This window comes from Octodon degus, unplaced genomic scaffold, assembly GCF_000260255.1.
Source record: "Octodon degus isolate 3935 unplaced genomic scaffold, OctDeg1.0 scaffold00239, whole genome shotgun sequence".
Classification (NCBI taxonomy): Eukaryota; Metazoa; Chordata; class Mammalia; order Rodentia; family Octodontidae; genus Octodon; species Octodon degus.
In genome coordinates, this window is record NW_004524815.1 from 304,726 (window position 1) to 315,329 (window position 10,604).

At 38.5% G+C, this 10,604-nt stretch overlaps 1 protein-coding gene across 1 annotated transcript; it reads left to right on the top strand.

The window, feature by feature from the left end:
• The first annotated feature begins 8,222 nt into the window (after positions 1-8,222).
• On the top strand, positions 8,223-9,173 carry LOC101577955 (olfactory receptor 8K5-like). The gene has a single exon (XM_004645804.1). The coding sequence runs from the start codon at positions 8,223-8,225 to the stop codon at positions 9,171-9,173; it is 951 nt and encodes a 316-aa protein (XP_004645861.1).
• Positions 9,174-10,604: the final 1,431 nt, after the last annotated feature.

The following is a 10,604-nucleotide window of genomic DNA, read 5'->3' on the forward strand; positions in this document are numbered from 1 at the left end:
TGCACAATGTGGACAGCAGGTTTCACCAACTTGGACCACACCTGCTCGCCTCGCTGCTGGACGGAGTCTGTCAAAACTGCCTCGGAGTGCAGCAAGGACAATGACACCTATGTTTTAGCACAAAGGGGATGCTTCAAGACTGACTAGTCACAATGGGTCTTACTCTAACAGTTAACTTTTATTTAAAACTTTATTCTATTTCTCCATCCATCTTTGTATCCTCAGAACAAAATACTTGTCCCACTGTGCAGCTAAAATAAAGCCTAATGTTTTTATATTTACACGGATAGGGTTTTGTTAGTAGCACTGTTCTAGCTACTGCCTGTCCTCAAGGAGTGAAACTAATCATGCCTTTCACATGGATACTTCACTTAGAGAAAGAGAAGAGTATGTCATTTTTGAACAATTAAAATTAGAAACTCATATTAGCGTTCTATGGCTGAGTACAATTAACAATTCTATTCAGTGAGTGAGTGTTAATATTAGTGTGCAGATTCTGAAGGAAGGATGTAAAATCCCCCTTTTTTTCCCTAGAAAACACCCTACGACCTCATGGCAGACACAACCGCACAGTACCCTCAGAGGTCGTTCTGAGCACGGTCTCTGGCCTACCAGAGCTGCAGATCCCCCTCCTCTGGATCTTCCTCACCATCTATATTTTCACACTGCTGGGCAACCTGGGCATGATCGTCCTGACCGAGCTGGACGCCCACTTACACACAGCAGTGTACTTTTTCATCAGACACATGGCCTCCATCGATCTGGATGATGCCCCTGCCATTTATCCCAAGATGCTGTTCAATTTTGTTATGGGTCAAAATACCATTTCCTACCATGCCTGTGCCATGAAGACAGCCTTGTGTGTTGTGTCCATTGTCAGAGAACTTTTCGTCTTGCCAGCCATGGCCTAAGACCACTGTGTGGCCATCGGCAACCCCCCTCCACAATGTCAAAATGTCCCAAAGTGCTTGCCATGTGCTGGTGGGCATACCATATGTCTACTGTACCATTCAGGCTCTTCTGCTCACGAGTAAGATTTGTACATCATCATTCTGTGTCTCCTGTCTCACTCACTTCTACTGTGAGGATGATATTTGTTTCATTTAAGCTGTTCTCAAATGGACAAGAGATAGCATCACTGATCAATCAATTTGCAATATTTAATGTGGTGCCCACCCTCCTGTTCACACTGTTACCTTATGACTCCCTCAGCCGTATTTCAAATGCATTCCAGAGAAGGAAGAACAGAAGCTTTCTCCTCACGTGCAATACACCTGACCATGGTGGTGATCTTCTGTGAGACTGTGTTTTTCTTGTACGTGCAGCCCAAGTGTGCTGAGCCCACTGCAGTTGATATCGTGTCCTCCATGCTGTACACGCTACTGGTCCTCATGCTAAACCCATTCATCTACAGCTTTCGACATAGAGAATTGAAAAATGCCCTCCACAGGGTCTTTGGGAGAAGTATAAAATTTGTGCTTAGTGTTTCTTCTAGCATGCTAGCCTAGCAAGCTAGGATTTACTAAATAGGCAATGTCACTTGACAGACTAAAACCAATAAGACAGTGTCACTAGACAGCATTGCAAAATGTCAGGAATATATCGCTTGGGATCCACAAACAAAACTCAATATAACATATCCGTTTAGACATGGCAATATCTATTGGGAGATACATATTTAGGTATGGATTAAATATCATTTCTTCTACAACATTCCTTGGCTTTTATTCATTTTTTTGCATTTAGGAATTTTGATAACTCAGATGAAAGTAAGTACTACATTCTATGTCAGTAAGCTACGTGCTTGTGTGGCACTGATTGCTGTGATTTGATTTTCCACATCTGTATTCTTTACCTTGTATTTTTGGATGAACTTTGTCTCAAGTGCGATCTCACCTAGGATTCCTCTGCATGCACTCCCCATATGTATGGGTCACATGTCAATATTTCTTCAAAGACCCGAGTTCTTAAAAGTCAGCATGCAGGATATTTTTGTTCAATTTGGATTATCCAGTGAAGATCTTAGAAGTAGTTCTACTGAGGGTAGTTTGAGGCTAGAAAGGAAGTCTGAAATTGCACAAATATATTAGTAATAATTTTCATAGTTTTGGGGGACAATGAATCAAAGAATTGAAAGTATATATTCACATAAAGTATATGCTCTTCTGCATAAATAACACACCTATAATGATGCAGCAATATGTGCTACATCCATGAGATAATTAAATCCTGAAATGAAATTGGAGCTAGCATAAACAGATATGTACTTTAAAAAGCAGTGAGAGATGTTTTTAATAGCATGGAAGATTGAACACAAACCTGGGTATTCCAGGGAATAAAGAAGAAAACTGACAGGGACTGCTGTAAACAATGATACAACATTTATAGTACAAGTTTATTGAAAGATTATAACAGATTATTCACTAAAGATGCAGTAATGACACCTTAAACAAACTATACTAGAAGCTTTCCTATGTCAGTCCAATGAGGAAGGAAAGCCTTCAACCTAAGTTCTTAGTATACTTATAGTAAGTACTAGAACCAAAACAAGATTCTTAATACATTTTTAATTGTAGGTCCACTGGGTAGGAGACATTACACAGTATAACAAAAGCAAGCAAGCAAGGAAGAAAGAAATGACAATTAGAAATCCTTTCTGAATTTGTAATTTTAGAAATTTATGCCAGATATTCTGGGCATGTTGCTACATATCTGAATTCCCAGAATCCAGAAACTGAGTCAGGAGATTCTCTGAACCTTCAAGGTGAGCCAGGTATACACAGTGAGCTTATATTCTTGAGTGTTACAAGAACAGCCTGTCCCAGGTAAAAACATAACCGAGATATTGGCCAAGTAACTCTAATTCAACTAAAGGCAAAATATTATCCACATCACATTGAGTTACTAAGGAAGCATGAACATATTTTTCTATCAAATGTGATAATTTTAGGGGGTGGGGAGATACCTCAATGGAATCAGTGCTTGCCTGCCAAGTGCAAGGTTCTGAGTCTGATCTCTGGTACCGCCAAAAATATTTGATAATTTTATTCATTGACATTCCAATTTTTTATTATCCTAAACACACAAAGAAAAGTGCAGCTTTGAAATATGAAATGAGAAACATAGATTTTAGTAGACTGTAGGATAACTGCATTGAGCATTTCACCTTCCGCAGCGTCTAAGTTCCAGAAATAATACCACTGATTATACATGATGGAATGTATTCCCTCATATACACCGCCACAGTTTTGAAGCACAAGGAATGTCTGTCACTCATTTAGACAGCAAACATTAATTTCTTGTCTTTTGCTTATCATTATTGAGACCTCAGGAAAAGTACTCAATTTATCTTAGTTGTCTTAAACTCTCTCTCTTTTTTTTCATCTTTTTTATTAACTTTACTGAGAAACAAACAGCAATGAGACAGTTTGAAAACCAATTAATAGGACAGTTTCAATAATTAATGTATTGCATATAGTTGTATTGGTAGTGGTTATTCACAGTACAAAACGCAGACATGATATCCTGTTCAAACATTCTTACAACAAATATTTCTTCTCATTGAGGTAACAGACAGTAGCTATATGTCTATACTAACTATTTTTTATATACAAATACAAAATGGTCCTTCATTTATATCCCCTTTTTTTCTTCAGTTTTATCAGGCATGAGTATTTCATTGCCATTTAAATATTGAAGGTACGTGAACTCAGCAAAGTAATCCAATATAGTCCAGTAGTTCATAATAGTAGCTGGTTATCCATAGCACTGCCAATGTCAGAAGTTGTTGACTTGAGCCTTTTACAGTTCAGTATATTAATATGACTTTATTTTTTATACTTCATTTTTATACTTTTATGCTGGATGGATGAGACCAAGATAAAGCAAGACCAATATAACAAGAAATGTAATTTTTGAGCTTTTTTTCTGGAGGGTTAACAACTTAAGTTTGCAGACCAAAACTTAGAGAAAAAGAAGGGCTACAAGGACAGTCAGCATTTTGGCCCTAGCCTTTCAAGGTCAGTAAGGACTCAGGACAAAGAGAACCTGTACTGTAACATCCTATAACTCAGTTGTGTCCCAAATTTTCTGATCAAGTACATTATGGGGCCACAGAGGAAAGTGACTGGTGATGTAGAGTGTACCTAAGGAGAGTCCCATGGAGAGAAAACATTCTCTGAGGCTTTCACAGAGAGCAAATTGGTCAAACAACAGCCATGACTCATCCACATGGCTGAAACTAACAAAGGATCTACAAATTATGGTAGAAGGTTTCAGGGTAAATCCTGAGGAGATTTGACTGACATTGTCCGATACAAAAAGTTACATCTCTTGTTAAACTCCATCTCTTGCATGTATGAGCTTAATGACACGTTTTTCATTCTGTTCTTACTCTGTATTTTATTGAGAGATGTCAAGAGAATGGAAAATTTCTGGGTGATAATGATGCTGTTGTTTAAAATAATAGATGTGGGAACTTCTCGGGGTCCCAGGGCTCAAGAGGCAAGAAAGTTTATTTTACTATGTCTCCTCTATTTTCACTGTGTAAGTGGAGAATGAGCACCTTGAATTCAGTCAGTGAAGTCTCCATGGAACAGATCTGATAATTCACGGTGCTTGTTGCTTTCCTTGGGTCTCCCTGACATATTCTCCTCAGGGAAGATCCAGGCTTTCATCATAGCCAATTTTAAGTCTCTGGGATGATGCAGAGATAGTCAAGTGAATTAACTGCCTTTCCTCAGGGAATATCACTCATAGAGTTGGGAGCCTTAAATTCTTGTCCATACACAAAGGCAGAGTGAATTCAGAGAAGGAAATCTGATTCCTGTTTTGAGGTGACTAAGAATTGCCCTGACTTCGGATGTTCACCCGGGGATGTTGGATCTTCTTAATTTAGGCTTTTGACCATAGACACCCACAGTCAAATACACTTGCGTCCTGGAAATGCACTGTGGAATGCAGCATCTCCCTGAGAATTGTGGGTGCTCAGTCAGACTGGTGACAGATTAATGCACCATTGAGACAATGGAAGTATCAAGGGAGATAGAAGTGAACGTAGGGCAGAAATCTCACTGTAGAGCTGAATAAGTTTGGCAATTCCAAAATAATGCAAGAGGCTGTTTTTGATTTTGAAAACTATAACAGGTATTACCCTTACTATAATTAGAATTTTATCATTACAATGTCATTTACCTTTACTCTTACTACATTATAATGCTGTTTTTGAAAAACAGGTTATGGTAATATATCCATGTGAAATTTCCTGATGTGTAAGTTATTATCACTGCTAGGTGTCACGGGAATCATGGAGCAGATACTCCAGGCACCGTTTGTCTTTTCTACATTGCTACCTCTATTTGGTTCTGATTTCTTTCATATGGAATATTCAATGAATGAATAATTCACACATTGAATTTACAGAGTTAAAAAGACTGAAGTTTAAGAGAGTTGAAGTTATGAAACAATTATTGCATGTCTGATAATTGCGTACTGTATTGAGGTGACACATAGATTGGTTAATCAGTTTCTCTGTATCCTTCTTGTGTTGTGCCTGCTGTGTGTGGAGACCAAATTCAAATGTGTGAATGTGTTCCATGAAGTATTCCAAAAAGCCTGCAGGTACGCTTTGCGTGCCATCTACTTAGGTAAGAGAAGGAATTGACATATGGTCATATGGGTGTAATACAGACATTACAATTGGAAATAAATATTTGCTGAACCAACTGCGTCTTTTATTCTACAGTAAAGTCTTAGGATGGAAGACCACCACTTGCAAATTCAATGTAGAAATTTGAGAACATAGTAGGCCTTGGCTGAGGAGTGAGAGAAAGAGATCTGAAGACAAATGGCCATCTCCAGGCTCACCCCATGCCCAGCTTCTTTTCCTAACTCAGAAACTCCAGTGAGCACCGCCGTGCGTGGATTCCTGGAACTCCTGCCACCTGCCGCTGCTCCCAGCTGTTCTTGCTGATGTGGTACTGCACACCAAGAACTGGACCTCTGGCATCTGTGGAGGAGGACAAGGGTGGCTCAGTAACCAATTTCCCTTCTGCAGTAAAGCATCAGAATGATTTGCTGTCCAATTTCTTCCTCCAAGTGATGGTCGTATTGACATAGTTCGAGGTATCCATGCGCTAATTGGGAATGTGACAGGAGAAGAGTTCAACTGTTTGGTCTCAAGTGCAATCCTCACCTTTAATTGTTCTGGTTGCTTTTTTAAAATTTTATTTATTTATTTATTTATTTATTTATTTATTATATTTTAGGGAAGCGTCTCCTGGTTGTTCAGGGTCTCACTACTACATCGAGTAGTGAAATGAGGAGTAAGAGGTTTTCCTAAAATATTTACATGTAGCGGTGTCACACTTTATTCCATTGAAAACCTATAAATCATGTTTTGAAAATGATCAAATGAATATTTTAAAGTATTTAGAGACTATCATTACAATACTGCTCTTTAATGGTATAAAGCATTTAAAGTAAATACGCAAAGTCTGCAAACTGACCGACAAGCTATTACATCAGCACGAAAATATCTTCATCTTTGTCTTAAAGACTAATATAATTGAGGATTCTCTTTCCCTAAAACAAAGTAAAAATGACCACACAACCTGAGAAATGAATTTATATGTCTACTGGGAGCAAGAAGGAATTTGCAACTTCAAGTGTAAGTAAGTATTTAAAAAAACATAAAATCTCTGAATTAGTTTTAATAATGAATTTAACACTTCTTCCCATATGGGAAGAAACCATTTCTTATATAGGAAGGCAGCATTTATCAATGAAAATCACAATTAATTGCCAAAATTACAAATATGCACATCAATCCCACAACAAAATATTACAGCAAAGTTCTGTTCCTTGGATTTTAAAAATATCTGTAGATGTTAATGCACACACAAGTTTTATTGAATCTTGATGAAATTTCACTCAGAATGCAATGAAATAGTGGGCCTAATTGCTCAAAGGTTATGTATCTTATTTGAAAGGTTTTTACAAAGACACTTTGCCTCATTAATTCATTGATAAATCTGCATATAACTTTTAAGAGGGCTCATTCTCTCCTAGAATTGTCACACTGTGACAGAACAAGATGTACTCAAGAAACACAGTGTACATTTAAATAACACAAATTTTAATAAAGAAAGGACACAGAACCATTAATGTCTTCCAAAGTGCTGTCCTTCATGGGGAATATGTGTATCCCATTTTCACTGCCACTTTCTGAGGCAGTCCTAGAACTCCTATTTTGTGAATATCTTCTGCTGTATTGTGGCTGGTGCTTCACGCCCTGAATCAATTGTGGTTTATGTTTCAAGGTCATCCTGACCTTGGGATACAGCCAGAATTTCTGCTGTGATACAGCCAGTGAGAAAAATGGATGTCACCTACCAGAGTTCTTATGACACTGGCATTCTATTGTTGAGGTCTGGTACCCACGTCATCAATATTTGATCGCTCACTAGGGTAAGTAAGTCATCAGCACTGCCCTGGACAGTAGCAATGTGTGTGTCTGGAGCAGAGAGAATGGTTCAAGCGTTAATGGCAATGTGGCTTACTGTGGTAGATATATTTTATTTCAACTTTTATTCATTTCCACACCATATGTTTGCACAAAAAAAGGAAAGTCTGGTTCCACCATATTAATGAAATAAAGCCTACAGCATTTCTATTTATACACTGATAGGAATTTCCTTTATTTTGTTTTAAGGATTTATTTATTTGTTTGTTTGTTTGGTTATTTATTTATTTGGTACAGGGTCTCGCTATGCAGCTCAGACTCATAGCGATCCTCCTGTCTCAGTCTTTCCAGTGCTGGATTACACACTTGAACCAGCATACCCAGTATCGGTGGCAACTTTTCAGGGAGATGGTACGGCAGGTAGCACTGGGAATTGAACCTGGGTCACTGCGCTTACCAGGAAGGTGCTTAGACTACCAAGCTGTCTCCCCAGCCCTGGCATTTCTTAAGAAGAGAATGATCCAAATATTGCTGATTCTTTCCATGAGTAAAACTATTCACTTGTTTGGCATTGGTACTTCATTTATAGAAAGAAAAATTTATGTCTCCTTTAATTAGAATTAGAATAGAAAGTGAGTTTTCTATCACTTATTATTACAATCATCTCGGGGGTTTGGATGCCTCTTATAATCTATTTGCCGTTCAGAATTGAAGGCATAACGTCTCCCTCTTTTCTTCCTAGAAGTGTTGCAAGGATATCATGGGTGGACACAATGGAACGGTGCTTGCTGCCCTCATTCTGAGCACTATCTCCAGCCTGCCTGAGCTCCAACTGCCCCTCTCTGTGATCTTCCTCATCATCTACTTGGTCACACTGGTGGGTAACCTGAGCACAATCATCCTGACCACGCTGGATGCCCACTTGCACACCGCCATGTATTTTTTCCTCAGACACCTGGCTTACATCAATCTGAGTGATGCCACTGTGATTTATCCTAAGATGCTGGTCAATTTTTTTATGGGTCAAAATACCATTTCCTATCATGCCTGTGCCGTCCAGATGGTCTCCTTCATTGTGTTCATTGTCACCGAAATGTTCATCCTGTCAGCCATGGCCTATGACCGCTACGTGGCCATCTGCAACCCTCTGCTCTACAACGTCATCATGTCCCAGACGCGCTGCCAGGTGCTGGTGGGCATTCCGTACCTCTACAGCACCTTTCAGGCTCTTCTGTTCACGAGTAAGATTTTTACATCCACTTTCTGTACCTCTCGTCTCACTCATTTTTACTGTGACAACATTCTTGTGTCACTTATGCTGTGCTCAAATGGACGAGAGATAGCATCATTGATCAATCACTTTGCAATATTTAACTTGACCTCCTCCCTCCTGGTCGTACTGTTCTCGTACCTTATGATTCTCATAGCCATATGTCGAATGCGGTCTGCAGAAGGAAGAAAGAAAGCTTTCTCTACTTGCGTGTCTCACCTGACAGTGGTGGTAGTTTTCTACGGGACTCTCTTCTTCATGTACGTACAGCCCAAGTCTGCTCAGTCCTCTGATATTGACAAGCTGTCCTCTGTGTTTTATACCCTAGTGATCCCCATGCTGAACCCGCTGATCTACAGTGTCAGGAACAAAGAAGTCAAAAATGCATTCTGTAGGATCTTCAGGAAGAAGTTTAAAGTTTGTTCTTGGGGCTCCCTATAGAATGCTAGCCCCATTAAATCAGAGTTACTAAGGAGGCGATGTCACTTGACAGCTAAAACTATAATGGCTTTGTCACTGGGTGGCATTCGTATTCCTTTTCAATAGGAATGCATCCTTTGTCTGCATAGACAAAATGCATATAATGTGCCTGAATTGATAATTGTAATATCGTCTATGTATTGAACTCAATTAAACCCTCAGATTTTAAATATGAATTAAATATCAGTTTTTTTTTCCCAACAATCTGGATTTTACTGAATTTTGCTTCTGATGGAAACTTGCTCCTCAAATGAGAATGGAGATTATATTTCTATCAATAATCTGTTTTTTCCTTTGCTTTAATTGCTGTGGTTTTGTCTCTTATGTCTTTCTTTTTATTTTGTGTATTGAATCTCAAAGTACAGCTCAAAAACATATCTCTTTCATGTGTTTAACTTAGAGATCATAAGAGTATTTCTGTGCAGGTAATATTTGATTTCTTAAAACCCAGCATGTGGAGTATTTTTGCACTAAATCTGAGCAATTTACTTGGATATTTTCATATTCGTGTTTTTAGAAAACCACATTGAAAAATGACAGGTTTTATGGATAACCACTAAGAAGATAGCAATGTACAGTGTATTGACCATCAAAACTGTCCTATTAATCAGCTGTGAAACTGTCTCATTCATATTTATTTCTCAATAAAAAATAAATATAAAACAGAGAAATGACAGGTTTATATTAATATAAATGCATAATCTAATACAACAATAATAGGTCTCTAAACATGTAGCAACTTGATTTCTATCCATATCATTAAACCTTAGAATGAAATTGGTCATAGTAAGCATGTAAGTGCTTTAAGATAACTCTGATTGATGTGCTTAATATCCTGGTTTAAGAGAAACATGATTGTTTTAAATTTATGTACTTGGTACAAGGTCTCACTGTGCAGCTCAGACTCGTAATGATCCAGCTGATTCTAGCCTCCCAACACTGGGACTGTCAGCGTGGGCCACCACACCTGGTCTTGGTTGCTGTCTCTGTGGGCCTTGTGGTATAGCTCGTGTGGCCTTTGGTGCTGGAGATCGAATCCCAGCCCCTGCATTTGTCTGAGCAGAAGCTTAGTCTGCTAAGCTATCTTGCTGGAAACATGATTTTTGAAGGAAGCAAATTATAGACAGGAAGAGATTACCTGGAACTCCTAATGACAATACAGCAATACTAATAAATATTTAATGAATGATTATAGCATTAGATTAGTCATGGAGAAGGCAAGGTTAATGCCTTCCTCATGTCACACTGGAGTCTTGCTAAGTTATTCTGTGAGGGAGACAAAATGCTGAAGAAAAACGATCAGTATAATTTCAGTAACTGGTTCAATAAAAACAAGGTTTCTAAATTGGAGGTCAAATTGGGACACTTGAAATAGGGAGAGAGAGAGAGAGA